The following is a 15492-nucleotide window of genomic DNA, read 5'->3' on the forward strand; positions in this document are numbered from 1 at the left end:
ACGATAATTTAGCTACTAATTCGGCCTCCCTCTGTGCAAAATCTGGGCGGTGTAGCTCAAACGGTTCCGGAGATATAGGCATTTGAAGATCACATTTTTGCTGTTTTTATTGTGTTTTCTTACTAAAAATTGTCCAAAACAAACGAAAAACATAGTATGGGCAGCTAAAACCAGTGCCAATCTTAATCTACATATGTCCCCTGCAATATGTATCGCGCCCGGCGAAATTGGTGTGTAACACCTAAAAACCTTCCCTTGTAAGTCGAGAATTTAAAAAATAAATAAATTCATATAATATATACTTATTTATGCGCTTTGGAGCATAGGAAACAACATATCAAAAGATGGCAGAACATTTTTCCTCTCTTTTCTTTTTTTTTGTTTTTCGGTATCCGGTTTGCTTTAACTTAGATGAAGCCATGCAAACCAAAACATTTTTAAGTAGTGGATTGAATATAGATTTCAACACATTTGATACAGGTGCTATTTTTGTTACAATTTTTCCATTAAATAACTTTTGTAATGGTGGAGTATTTACTGTTTGGTTGGTTCACTTGATAGTTATTGGCAAAAAGTAGACCTATTGATAAAAATTATTTTGTTTTCAACAAGTACATTCAATTTTAATAATGAATTGGAAAGGACCACCGGACCATCAGTAGAAGCTCTGTGCCAAGTTTCGTGCCTATTGGTCATCCCATTTTAATGTCAGATAGATTACCGCTCACTCAAGTTGTTTTGTCAATCCCCTAATAGAAAACGAAGGTCCTCCGGAGTCCCAATTTTGAAATCCCTCCGTAGGTCCTATCCCAAATCCCCCAGAAGTACCAAAAGGGGGCAAAACAGGACTTAGGGATTTGGAAGAATCCCAGCCTCTGAAGTCCCGCGGAAGTCCCTCCGAGGGTACCCTCCAGTCTGTACTGCAAAGCGCTACAGCGCTCCTATTTGTCTCTAACTACGTCGAGTATGTACCTATACACACACATGTAGTGTATCTACGGCCCATCTGATGTCGTCTGACGTACTTAAAATTGTCCAGGAAGCCTCCTTCTCTATCTTCTGAAAACGGCACCAAAAGGCGGGCCGGAGAGAAAAGGGACTTCGGAGGGATTTCACCAAACTGGAACTTCGGAGGGATTTCAAAACAAGCGAAATCCCGTTCTAGTCCCTCACAAATTTGAGGGACAACTTTGGAACAAACTAGGGACAGAATAGGACCTTCGTTTTCTATTAGGGTCATATTTCTTACATAGGAAGGAAAAAAATAAAAGACCTATGGTGCTTCCACGCCTTGCTGTCGCTGGCTGTCACTAGTCATATTTATTCCTATGTGTCTTTGAAAATGTGTGTCATAGCTCATAAGTACGTGTGTGTGTGTGTGTGTGTGTGTGTAAAAGTGTGCATAAAATCTAAGACAAATGAAAAATAAATTATTAAAAAAGTACATCATGATTGCATTTTCCTTTATTCCCATTTTAATAATACATTGCCATATATGTCGTTTCACAAGAATAGTTCAAGAAAGTCATACACCATCCTGCCCATGAGTACGTTGCGGCGGAAAAACATATCCAATTGAAATTCGATTTCATGATTTCTTGATGCGCCGCATTGCGAAACAATCGAGAGGCCCGATTTATAAACAATTAGCTGGACCTTCTTTTCAGACTGAATGGGGCCCAATCCCTGGCGGGAAGAATCCTCTTTTACAATTGCTAAGGCTCAAAATAACTACTCTTCGGCCTGAATCGCTTCGTTTTCCAACACTTCTAAATAATTTAACAACATTGGCATTAATTCGTACCATCGAGTTATCGTTATGATGCCGAGACTGGTGGAGACTGATGACCATCTGACCGCGAAATCTTTAGAGCCGGTGAATCATCAGTGATTTTGATACGTTGAAAAACACAATTTCCAAAACTCTGGCAAGCGCCAGGGGCTCTGTGGGACTTGAAAATGAGCCATTACTCTCTTGCGGCATTCATCGCTGAGTAGATACTTGATCTCGGGTAAAGAGAGGTGCACTCCAAGTCCGCTGGCTCCCGATATAGTCGCATATACACGTGAAATTTTCGGGATGCATCCAAGCCGATCCTTATGCGATTGCTGTTGGAGCCTTTCAGATCTCAAGTCTTCTCCAACGTTCACTGGCATGCCGAGCTCGGAATAGGCATAATGCGTCGAAGTACATGACGCATAGAAGATCCCCGATACGGACCGCATTCGGTTGTCGAATATTGAAGCGATTTACACAAGAAATAGGGTTAGGGATCCAGAAAGCGACCATACGCATCCCGCATGTGGTGGCTGTGCGACTTACTTGCGATGTTTCTCCATGTTTCTTTAGGACTCCTTTCCGCTCTTTATTCTTCACACGGGAGGTGCGAATGGGTTTTGCACCACGAAGCAAAGTTTATTTCAAATGCTTCTCTCACGTATTCTTTCAGGTCTTGCGTGGGCTGCGTATTCACGAACTGTTGCAAGCTCGCTTGTAGTTCTGAGTCGTACATGCACTGCGCAATCGTGTTTAGGGTGCTGCCATCGTAGTCACCTCGCCGGCCGGTTAAATACCACACCACGTGACCCGATCACGTACCCAGTGACTTGTGACTCCCAACACCCGATAGATCCCCGTTTAAAAATGATCAGTCCCCGGAACAGACCAGACGCGCGGGCTCTTTTCGGGTTAGTCCGAAGTACCTAGCCGGCAGCCCTGAAGCACACCCCAGAAGTGACAAAAACCGAAAGTTTCTGGGTATGCCCGGAGGCGCCTTCGGCCTGTTTTCGGGGACGCCCGAGCCCACCCAACGGTCACGAAAATAGGGAAACAAGCGGTATTCGATACCTTACCCTACGGGTTTCTGTTCTTTTGACTGACGCTCTTTCCAACCGAGCTACGGTGACGGCTGAGAGGAGATGCCTCATGAAGAGTCCTTCAACTAGATGCGCAGTCTTTACAGAAATGATGCCTTTCACAGCGAACCAATTGGCGCATCGCGTTGCGGTTTTCGGGAAATGCCTTCGCTTATGTACTGGGCTCTGTTAAGGATATGCCGAACGACCTTCAACATAAAAAAATGACGTGTTCTGAACGATTAAATGAAGGCGTTGGACTTTGTTCAATACCGCTGGGCATGCAATAAAAGGAAGTTACCGAGGAAGTTGTGTTATGGACATTAAATTATTTTGTCATATTTGACACATAGTTACGTATGTCTATGCGCACGGAAAAGTTAAGTACAAAAATCTTGCGTTCTTACGTACAGTTTTTGCAAAATAATCCAAGATTTCGTACATGGATTTATACGAAATCTTATAAGTCAGATTGAAATCCCGTGTGCCATGTACAAAATAGTGCAATTAATTCGTTTGTTTGTTTAAAGATAGAGAATGCCTCTGATATTTTGCTATTATAACTTTAAAGTATATAAGTTTTATCAATCTTGACGTGAAATGTTCCTGTCCACATTATGTTCAGACAACCAGCGACCTGTCCGCGACGGTCTTAAGCCGGGCTGTTTCCGGGTTTTCCGGCACATGGGGCAGATTCTGCGGTTGCCCGGGCGCCGGGAGGTCCCCAGGCAGATTTCGGTTTCCCCGACACCCAGGGCCGGGCTGATCACGGGGTGACCCGGAGACGCGACGGACTGAATTTGGGACAGTCCGGCATGCCTGCGGACAAAGTGCGGGACTGCCCGTGGCCTCCGGGGCTCTTTCGGGCTGATTTCGGCAACTTCTTGGGGTAAATCTTTTTTAAACGGGTCATACCCACCATAGGGCCTAAGACTTACACCCCCGATAGAGACTTGAACTTACGGGCCCTCGCCCTAAAAGAGTATGACAACGGAAACTTGAATTTATTGCAGTGTGGCACCATTATTGTTCTTATGTGACCAAAACCACACAGCCGCATGATAAGTTAAATTTCTTACGGAAAGTACTCGGCATTTGCTTCAATAATGTTAGAACAAATACAATTCACTCCACACTTCCGTGCACAAACCGTTCGTCACCCGGAAAATCGGACTTTCTGACAGAGCAGAGAGAGACGTTGGCCTCCCCCATGGGAACACCCATATCGAATCCACATAGCTGGGACGTGGTCGAACCACCTCGACACGACGTGGATGATCGAGTCGATCATCCAGTGCCAAACGGTAGTAGATTTCACGTAGAACCAACATTGATCAGTCCGCCCCTACACGCTGTTTCGACGTAGAATGATCCTGGCATCCCCGTAACGGCAAAAATAATTTTAGTAGTATGGCGCCAGTTAAAATTTTATTTACTTTTTTAAGGATTTAATTTTGTTTGTACTTCTTTGGTTAGAGGAGACCCTCTGAATACTTCATTACAACAACTTCTAATGAAAACTCGATTGATACCTTACCGGGAGTTAACCCTGGGACCTGCTGCTCCGTAGTTGACGCCTCTAACCACGACGCCACCGTGACAACTTAGCGAGGAAGCCGACTGAAACCTATCTCAATCCAGAACGATCTGTCTATCTCAACCACGTTGCATCCACATGGATTCTACTAGTGCAAAATGCAAAATGTCTGGACCAAAGTAGGAACCAAGTTTTTGGACATCATCAGCTTCAAACCTGATGAGAACATTATGTGAATGCTATGCGAAAGGACCATGTTCGAAAACGTATATATTGATGAGAGATGTAAAAGACCATGATTAGTGAACGTTGCGTCGATGTCGACAGAGCCTCTCTTCGCCCACATTCCTAGATCAACAAAAATGACGAAGAGATGTGAAGTTGACGCATCAATGTAGGTCACATCATACGTTGATCTATGTACATATCTCGTAGACGAATGGACATTGACAAAAGAACGATACATCTACGAGGAAACGACATATTTCGCATCGCTAAAAACGGTCTAGTTTACGTCTACGTGGATCAGATGTATAATCATCGAGAGGGAGTGGCAAGTAACAAATCGACGTGGACTGCACGGTGAATAATCTACATGGTTCAGTCCACCCGAGTTCCACGTTGAATCCACCTTGAGGCTAAAGGGATAGATCTACGTGTATATATCCACGTAGTACACGTTGAGTCCACGTAGATAGCCCATTCTGTTCCCATGGGGTCTTTGTTTGAGACGCGTGGGACTTTATTCCGAGGGGGCCACCACTCGCGTAATACTGTGTACAGATATAGGTGTAATCCCTACGAAATCCGTATCTATTCCTTGTAATCCTTGACCAAATTTTAAAATATTATCACTAAATTTTACCTTATTGTCCAAAGTTGATTGTTTTAGGCCCTAAAATTCAACGTAACTCACGTGTAGTCACTCAAAATTGACGTGTAATCCCTGTAACCACGTAATTCTGTGTACATCCTCAAACGAAGTGGTGGCCCCCTCGCTTATTTATTCCTATAACGCAGCGAATTTTAGACCTCTAACTTACTCATCTTTCCTTGCTGTTACGCAGCGACAGACGGACAAAAGAGCGAATTCGTCATCCCAATTTCAAAGTTTTTCAAAGCAGAGGTCCGGGTTACAATACTGAAAAAATTATTCCAGCCTGAAATTTAGGTTTCTGAATTCTATCGCTATTTTTAGCTTTAATCTCCAACTGCACTGGAGGAAGTTTTTCAAACTGAAATCAACAAAGTAACGTATTCAAATTTTCTTTACTTTGAAAAAGATACTCATGACTGAGTGAGAACAAACGGTTGAGGAAAACCTTGAGGGGTATGTTTTTTTATTTTATTTTTATCATCACAGTCCAGCTTACGTTGCGTTTATCGATTTGTAGCATCTTTCCTGGACTAAGTTCTCATGCACCGGGAGGCAGAAGGACTTCTCGTGACGCCGATGACGTAGATATCGAGTGTGGTCTTGGGTCGGTAGGGTTGTACGTCGTGCTCGCAGACCTCCTTAAGAGTAGGCCCGGATGAGCTGTCGCCAAGGGGCAGTGGCGGTGAAATGCTGTTCGCCAGCCAGGGGGGCTGCACCAAGATGCTCAGCAGGCCGCTCACTGAAATTGAATACATAAGCTCTCGGTATGAACAGTGCTGTGCAATAAGGTACAGCGAAAAACCAATTTCAGATATAGATGTCGGTTCACTTTGGAAAATGTTCTACTAGTAAAGTGAGTAAACGGTGCAAAAGAGATTTTTTGTGCGACTTCATCTTTCGCCAAAAATGTCTTAAACTTTTACATTGACTTCTTATGGAGAAAAACTTCCAAAGTGACTTTTTGTATTAAATGCTTTCTGCTGATTTTTTAAAAAAGATAACTTTGTTGGAAATGCAATCTACGCATGAAAACACGTCCGGTGACGTGCCCCACATAATGATCGTCCTCAAAGTTTGGGAGTTGTGACACGGTAATTTTGCTGAAATCGGATAATAAAGGCTTTTTTGCGACTAGCCACCTCACGAACCCAACGAACAACGAGGGCGAGGATAAATTGTGACGTGACGTAACGTGCTCTTTTTAGCGTAGATTGCATTTCTAAAAGAACTTTCGTAAAAAAAATTACCACAAAGCATTAAATGGCTAATTTCACTTTTGAGGGTTTTCTCCATAGTTCAATAATAAAGTTGAAGGCACTATTTGGGGCGTAAGATGAAGTCGCACAAAAAATCTCTCTTGCACCGTCAATCACCTCTACTAGTAGAACATTTTCGAAAGTGAGCCGACATTAGAATCTAAAATAGTGGGTTTCCGCTGTACCTTAATAACCAAGTATGGATCCTAAAGCAACCCTTTGAAATATCCTGTGACAAAACAAAGTAATAATAGCACTAAAACCTCTACCCGCGTTTTAATCTGTGATATTAGATCGAATCCACATTTAAAACGTGTTTTCTGGGGCTTCAACTTAAGATTGATACCTGGGTCGACGCGAAATTGTACGTACATACCGAGTAATGTGAATTTGAGCAAACCACAACATTCTCCCACCTCCTACACGATAAATGTTAATGTTCAACTTGGCCGCGCGGCCCGCGCGGGCCGCACTGGGGCGGTGCGGTGGTATTTTCTGGTAGAAAACGACAAACCTTTTCACCTAAAGAATTAAACCCCACACATTTTAGCGACGGAGCGTCTGTAGTAGGGAGGTGCGAAAGTCGGCTTTATGTAGTCGCCGAATCGAAATAGTGCGGAAAAGTTGCCTTTGCACGTCCACAGCACAGGGATAATTTTTTTTTGCGATCGGACTTAATCTTGAACTCGAGATTTAAGCTTAAAATTTGACACAAGATTCTTATGGGCATTTATGACAAAAACAGAAAATTAAGCCTGGACCGCAAAGACTTCGTCACAGACAAAATCTAAGGCCATATCCGTGGGCAACGTAACAAACCATGCGTTCCGCATGCCATGCTCCTTCCTCTAATTTCCGAATAAATTTTCCAAAAATTAATGTTTTTTTAGTGAAAATGGCTAAATTTACTTTCTCTAAAACTGTTATTAGATGACTGAGTAAGGCATTTGAAACGTGGTTTGAATCGTTTTTTTTTACGTAGACTGCGGATACGGTCTTTGTCTTAGTTTTGGTCCGTGATATAAACTCTGTAGTCCAAATTTCCTGTTTTTGGCATAAATTCCCATAAGAGCCTTAGGATATTAAACCTCAAGCTCAAATCTCGAGTTCAAGAATTATTCCGATCGCGAAAGTAAAATTACCTCTAGATTTCGACGACTACAAAAAGCGGACTTTCACACCTCCCTAGTGTGTGTCTTATTGAACCGAAATAGGGGCTGATCCGAAATAGGTTCAGTGGCTCTAACAAGGTCACAAATATTTGTTACGATCACAAAAACCCGCAACAGTTACACATTTGTTTGTATTGTATTGTTAAAGTTCATACGTCGGTTACAATTTTGTGGAACAATTACAAGACAAATTTGTCATAATATTATACAAGGTAGATGCACGCCAGACCACGTCTCGCGTAACAGGCTTCGCGATATCTCACGAAACACTGTTACGCTGCGACGCGCCTGGCATACATCTACCTTGGCCTGCGGCGCTGACACCCGAGTCGGGTGGTTGGAAAATGTACACAAAGATGCAGGCCTACGGCCCGTCAACGTCCCGTCACCTCGACTAAGCATACAGAGTTGTACAATTTTCGCTTATTTTCGTTAAAAATACCCTCAAGCGCCTGAACGGTTTGAGCTAGAGCAAAACGGACCAAATTTTCGCCCATAGGGCTCTACTTTGATGAGTTACCCCTTAGGAAACCATAAAAAAAATATTTTTTTGATTTTTTAAAAATCCAATTTTTGAGCTAGAATGCTCATCTTCGAACTCGATCTGTCTTTTTATAACACAAAACGACCCTAAAAATCCCAGGTCGCTCGCTCAATTCGTTCTCGAGTTATCGTGCGGACAGACAGACAGACAGACAGACGTGCAGACAGACAGACAGACAGACAGACAGACAAAGTTTTTTTCGACCAGACGGAGTAATAGGCTTCGCTAATCGCTCAGCCAACAATTTTGAATCTGAATCCAAGGTTATAAAATTTTGTTTCAAAATTGATACTATAACTTGTAATTTTGTTGAGATTGTGTAACAGTAACAACTTTGCAGTTTAATCTGGTCCAAGGGCAGGTGTTTGTCTATTGAATTGATTTCCAGCGAATGTTTTGACGGTACTCTTATGGTTGCGCGACCGATTTTTTGTTATTGGTCGTAACGTAACGTGAAACGCTAGCATTGTAACGGCTTTTAATTTTCCGTTCGCGGTTCCGTTACTGACCCCTGTCCTCTTACTTGCCCACGGGTGGTAAGGTAAATTTACCAAGCTGTTGGCGTAAATTCAGATGCGTGGGTGCGTGAATTATCAAATTTAATTGTGGGCAGTTAGAGGAGAATCGCTAGCCCACGGTGCGAATTTCGAGGGTGGGTTGTTGACTCGGCAAGTTTAGCTTGAACGAAAGAGTATATAAGTTCAAGAGTTTGAATACGTAAACAAACCCACCCGAGGAGTGCATATAGACCAGAGGTCCCGTGGCTTGCCCGCCCAATTGGAAACACTACCACCGGCAGCCTCAGCTCAGCTAGTGCGAGCCGAGCCGGCCGGTTACATAGTCTGTCTCTGTCGCACTCACTGATATTTGCAAAAGTCTGTCTCTCTCGACCCACCCGGCCCGGCGTGCGCTCCCCGTTCTTCTACGGCTGGCTGTGCTGTCCAGCTCGAGGCAAGTATCACACCTACGCGGACGCTTCCAAGTCTCGTGTCCGTCTGTCCGAGGTCTAAAATTTTCAGGGTATTATTGTTGTCACTTCTGAACAACGAAACGGTTGGTGCAAATCCTGGCAAACACCCCTGAGTGGGTCTGAGGGGGTAACAAACAAATGGTCCAAGAAGTGAGAAAAAAATGTTTGTTTTTTTTTTATGGTCTTCTAAGGGGTACCCGAGTGAGTAAAGTCTTTGGGGCGGAAATTTCGTCCGTTTTGCTCTCTCTCTCACCGTTGAGACGCTAGAGGGAGTTTCTCTCACAAAAGTGGCCCAAAAGTTAATATATTTTTTTTTGAAAATATTTGATGGTCTCCTGAGGGGTAAATCGATATGAAGAGCCCGTTGGGCTAAAATTTCGTCCGTTTGGCTCTATCTCTCACCGTTGAGACGCTAGAGGGACTTTTTTTTAAGAAAAATGGGCCCAAAAATAAATATTTTCTTTTAAGAAAATGTTTTCAAAGAGGTAAATCGTGAAAAAAGAACCCTCTGGGCTAGAATGTTGTCCGTTTGGCTTTCACTGTTTACTAACAAAAAGGAATTTTTCTTACCGAAATGGCCAAAACAGAACCTTTTTCATTTCTTTTAGGAGTACACTTTTGTCTGAGAAGTATGCCGTTGGTTTAAAATTTTCTTCTAAGCAGAAGAGTGCGCTTATTTTACGTTGGCACATCATTAACAAAATGTGTACACTGCCATGCCAAAAAAAAACAAGAAACGAAACAAACTTTTATTTCGTTGTTTTGTTGTGCTTCACAAGCTGCTTCCTTTCAATCAGTAAATTATAGCGAAATCATTTCTGACACGTCCGGAGTTATTTCAGAGTATGCCTGGAAGTATATTTAACTTCTTCTGGGTCTCGTCTTATGTGTCTTTTCATATGTGTGTTATTGGATCCATAAGCTAACATCAAAAACTTAGAAGGGATTTGGCATGACCTGCATGTATTCTACAAATTGCGGCACGCACAGCCAAAGATGTTCAGCGTATGAAAAGAATGCTTCGTTTGTTGAGTTTTGATTACGAAGAAGACAGCAAAGGTACCTGGCGAAAAGATGGTTCAACGCGAGCTGTCACTCAAACGGGCCGAGGGCGCCGAAGGCCCATTTTCCGATGAAAGCTTTATCACACCATGAAAAATCAGAAAACGCTGCCGGCAGGCCAAGCTAGGACGCTCACTGCCGAACCGAGTTGCCGGTGGAGCGAAGCGGAGCTGGCAACTTGGTTTGGGGGAAGAGTGGGCCGAGGTTGTTAATAGTGTATTAACAAATGTGTAACAGCGCGCGCGCGACACCCCGAGTCCCATATTTGAGCTTTAATATCTTTGCTCTTCTTTAGTGTCGTGTTCAAACGATTCCGAAAATTTGAAGTCGATTGGAAACCATAGAGATTTGCATCTTGCCCAGTGGGCATGGAGTAGTGTTCTCAATCGGGCGGGTTAGCTCCTCTCCGGCTTGCCCGACTGCGCTGCCGTCTTCACCCGACCCGACTAGGCTGCGTCGGGTATGTCGGTCGAGCTCTAGCCCGGCCGAAACACCTTCCGAATCGCCTGCCCTCGGCCCGCGTCCGCACGCTGTTCGGACGTAGACCCTTTCCTCTGCCGGACCAACAGGGCGAGAGGTGAGGTTGCGGGGACAGGTGACGCTGCTGCGGCCGAGCGCCGGGAGTCGTGCCTGTCTGACTGCATCGGCGGACTGAGAGTGTGACGTGAGCGACAGAGACAACTGCCGGCTGCATCATGCTGTCTCACTCTTACGCTGGGAGCGTCGGGCAAGCGCTCCAACCAACTCTTACCCGCCCGATTGAGAACACTAGCATGGAGTCAATTCCCAACCTTAGTGGGAAAAGAGGCCTGAACCCAAAATACACACCAATCGCGGAGCCCGAGATGAGAAAGATTGGGACCTCACAGCTGATGTCCAGAAGTGAGCCCATCACAATGTTGCTCACCGCAGCACTAACTCGGCCGGCGAAGACAGCAGAACACACGCCGACAGCACTGCAGTAGAAACAACAAACGTTATGTGGCCCGGGACCTAATGTGGTTCACGCCACACTCAACGTGTTATAGAGGAGCGCAGTTTCACCATCACATTCTCACCTCACTCTAGTAGGGAATATGTCCGCCAAGATGGAGAGGATGGCAGTGTTGGCCGTGCCAACGAAGGCCTGGAAAAGACTTGCCACTACAAGGTTGCTGGTAGTGGAATTGACGAAGTAGATGGCGGCAGCCAGGATCCCAGACCCCAAGTTCAAGAAAAAGGGCAAAGCGCGGCGGCCGACCCTACTGGCGAGAGGGGCGGTCACCACATAGGCGACGAGGCACACTGTGCTTATGATAAGGGTCTTCACGAACACAGTCTCATTGATGGCCTCGTCCACGTTGCACGTCGGGCTACCGACCATGTCGGCTGCACTGCTGCTGCTGCCATTGTCCGCCTCTAGCAGCTCCAGGTCCCGCAGCTCGTCAGCCCAGCACTGGGAAAGTTGGCACACCGTAATAGTCTCGTTGGGGTGCAGGCTGTAGTGCGTGTCGAATCGGTTGAAAAGTTCGGGCAGCCACAGCACCAAACCGTAGTAGCTAAACTCGTTGGTGCTCAGGATCGCACAGACCAGCAGGGTGCGCCCGAGTAAGGGCGCGCGGAACAGTGACGAAGCTTGGGTCACCATGCGCCGCGCCACCGCGTTTAACGATTTAAAGCCCAGGTTCAAGGCAGCGTCCAGCTCGACTTGACCGCCGGAGCAGGCGTCTCGAGGCGGCAGCGCCAGCCTTCGCACCGGGTACTGGTCACTGGCGCGGCCCGTATTCGCGGCATACATGCTGCGCAGTACACCCATCGCCTCCGTACACCGACCCTGGGACATGAGGAACTTGGGGGTCTCTGGGAGGCGCAGCGCGAGGCAAGCGCACACCAGGCTGGGTCCGGCTATGAGGGCCAACATGACGCGCCACGAGTTGAAGGTGACACCGAGAGCATGCACCTGCCAAAAGCAAACACATTTCAATCTACACCGGAAAATTTCTCTTGAAATTTTCATAAGAGGAGCACTCAAAAAACAGTTTAGTCCAGGGAACCAAATGCAAGACCGTTGGAATTTCAGCTTGGCAAACCAAATTTTATCCGTGACAATGAGGCAATTTAGTGGAGTTTACTTATTCTCCCGCACGGAAAAAAAGAGCTCAAAAAGTGACACGCCAAAGTGTCTTAAAAGTGTAAAAAAGGTATACAAAAAGTATGAAAAAAGTTTGCCTTAAGTGCCACCAAAGTGTTGCGGTTCCAATCTGCTATATTTTAAGTATACCTAATGTATACCTTGTACAAAAGTATACCCGAAAGTGTCATTTGGATATACTTATTTCCATGCGGGCTGAGTAGTGCCACCATATTTAGTAAAATAATGTTAGGTTCCTAAATTTTTGTTGGTTTCAGGAACCAAATTTTGTTTCTCCCAGCCCCATTATTCATAGTCTGTGGGCCACCGTAGTAAGAAGCAGAGACAATTCTCGCCCGAAAGAAACAGTTTAACGGTTTCTGTGGTAATTTTCTGTGTCGTGAGGATTCTGTGTGATGAAGTCGAAGCCAACTTGTTCTGGGTGGTGAAGCAGCGGCCCCTTAGTGGGCGGTTCAGTGGCGGACTGGCCAGGGTGGGGAGGTGGGAATCCCCACCTGGGCCCCCGAAGGGGGCCGCGGGCCCCCCGCACCCGACCTCGGGCACCGCGGGCCCGAAGGGCCCGATCCGGCCAGGGGCCCGGCCCGGGGTTCGGCCCAGCGCGCCCGGAGGGCCCGGAAATCTTAGAGGCGCCGAGGGCCCATAGGACCCGAGGGCGCAGAGGGTCCGAGGGCCCAGAAGGGCCGAGGGTCCCCTGCCCTGGCTTGGTCCCAGACATCTCGGGCCCGAAGGGCTCAAACGAAGGGACCGAGCCAAGGGCCCAAGTCCTAGGCGCAACGTGGGACCAGGGGCCCCGGCCTGGGCCCTAGGTTGAAGCGCCTTGTAATAGTTTAGAAATCAAAACTTAATAGAAATGGTTCGGGCATAACCAGATTTTTTTACGCTCGCTTCGCTCGCGTTGTTTATTGTACTACAAAAACACTATGCACCTAAATCGCGTCAAATATTTAAGTAAAACAGGTCAGACATGTACCACTTGGTGTGCTTTATTACGTATAGTTTGCCCCTGAAAGGTAGGCAAAACCGGGCCCCCCTTCCAGATTTCCCACCCGGGCCCCTGACCACCCAGTCCGCCCCTGGGCGGTCTACATCTCTGAATCCGGGGGATACTGCATTTTGTGTCAAGCAATGCCACTTGGCAGGAGGGTACTTATGGACTAAAGAAAGAATTTGACCCGGAGAGGCATCGAAAATTTCCCTTAGGGAAGATTTTATAAGCCAATCGTAAAATGTCAGAGGAAGTACACCCCCAAACCAACACATTCTTAATTAGGATCTACCCTCGGAATTGCCGTATCTTAAACTGTTTCGACCCTAGAGGTGGATATATTGAAAACAGTGGGAAAAAGTCAAGTTTTAACACTAGAATTACCGGGATTTTCGTATACCTAGATCTACCGGAGGGGTCATTTTGACCCCTAGGTACTATTTCGCCGTTTTAGATGTGAAAAGACTGCGGTTTTGGGTGCACAACTTCTTATTTTCGGTCAAAATGACCCCTTCGGTAGAGCTAGGTATATGTTATAATATCTCCTAAAGTTTTTGACGCACATGCCTGGTTTTTCGTGTCAAAGCGTATTTTCGTGACCCATGAAAAGTCAAAAAGTGGCGGGTCGGTGGAATTTTTTTTCGATACTTCATTTGGCAATTCAAAATCGAAAGGGGTCATTTTGACCCCTCCGGTAGTTCTAGTGTTAAGACGGCTTGACAAACAATACAATCTAAAAACTGCGCTTGTTCATTTTTTTTTGTATTTTTCCTCAGCAAAGCAGAAGGGTGGGGTGTATTCCCGTGTGGAACAAAATTTGGTAAAAAGATCGTCTTCTTGTCGTTATTTGCGACGCAAATCGCGTCTACGAAACGTTAAGTTAACAACCAATTTAGGGCGCAATAACGACAAGCACGCGAACTTCTTGCGTATCGTTGCAATGCATTTGATTGTCGTTATTTCACGCCTAAACGTGGTCCGTTTTACGACTAAAAAACGACAAATTTACCTTAACCTTTTGTGTGTCAAAAGGCAAAAGAGGCGGCTAGCGGGGATCGAACCGCTGCGCTTCGTCGACTTGGGTTTCCACGGACAGGCACTGTATCCACTCGGCCACAGTGACTACAGTGTGCTGGGACGCTTGCGCTCGCTCTCCCTGCAGCGCGCGCACCCTGCAGAATATTTCTCGTGAAGTTTGTGGGAAAATGTAAGCTTGCGCCGATTGTTTATGCCTACCAACTCCTTTGTGTGCCCATATATCTTCACATCGAAATCAAGTCGTAGCCCTGCCCACCACTTACATTTAGAAATATTCTGCCTTGAGCGTGCGCTGCAAGGAGCTTGTGTGTGACAAAAGGCAAAAGAGGCGGCTAGCGGGGATCGTACAGCTGCGCTTCGTCGACTTGGGTTTCCACGGACAGGCACTGTATCCACTCGGCCACAGTGACTAGTGTGCTGAGACGCATGCGCTCGCCCTCCTTGCAGCGCACGCTCAAGGCAGAATATTTCTAAATTTAAGAAGTGGGCAGGGGTACGGCTACGTTTCACAAATAACGACAAGAAGGCGATCTTTTTACCAACTTTTGTTCCACACCGGTTCACGGTGTTGCCCTGTTACAGTCTTTTGTCATGTGAAAGGAGCAAATCTCTAGGGCCGCAGGCCCCAAGCCGGACATTATTTTTCTCAAATATGCAAAGTGATTTACCGGTCACATGATTTATTTGGTTATGTTTTTCAGTAAATCGCGAGACTGAAATGGTCGGGCCGCAGGCCCGGCCCCTGCTGAACGGAGTTGCCAGCGCAGCGGAGTGAGCTGGCAACTGCGTTTGGCGGAAGGGTGGGCCTGCTTGTTTCATACCGTGACAGTACCTTAACTCGAATTAAGTGTAGCAGAGCAAGTTTTGCTCTGAGAGCCGTTACAAAAATTAATAAAAAGAAGCAGGCACGCCCTTCGCCCTTCCACCAAACGAAGTTGCATGCTTTTCTTCGCTCCGAAGCCACTTCGTTCGGCAGGGGCCAGGCCTGCTTGGACTGCTAGCGCCGTTCGCTTGGACCCATACGTCTTTATATATATCGAACAAACTTAGCCTTTGGGGGGGGG

General features: G+C 46.0%; 1 protein-coding gene across 2 annotated transcripts in view; it reads right to left on the reverse strand.

Moving 5' to 3' along the window:
* Positions 1–5704: 5704 nt before the first annotated feature.
* LOC113209785 (synaptic vesicle glycoprotein 2B-like) overlaps positions 5705–15492 on the reverse strand; it is a 28809-nt gene continuing 19021 nt past the window's right edge. Inside the window, exons 6-8 of one of the 2 annotated variants that reach the window (XM_026427474.2) lie at positions 11333–12213; positions 11103–11230; positions 5705–6009 (exon numbers count right to left, since the gene is read on the reverse strand). In XM_026427474.2, the coding sequence (XP_026283259.1) occupies positions 5801–6009; positions 11103–11230; positions 11333–12213 (1218 nt within the window). In that variant the 3' untranslated portion in view covers positions 5705–5800. The remainder of the gene's footprint in view (positions 6010–11102; positions 11231–11332; positions 12214–15492) is intronic. The other variant, XM_026427475.2, reaches the window with a different exon arrangement.

Source organism: Frankliniella occidentalis, unplaced genomic scaffold (assembly GCF_000697945.3).
Source record: "Frankliniella occidentalis isolate FOCC.00 unplaced genomic scaffold, Focc_3.1 Scaffold51, whole genome shotgun sequence".
NCBI lineage: Eukaryota > Metazoa > Arthropoda > Insecta > Thysanoptera > Thripidae > Frankliniella > Frankliniella occidentalis.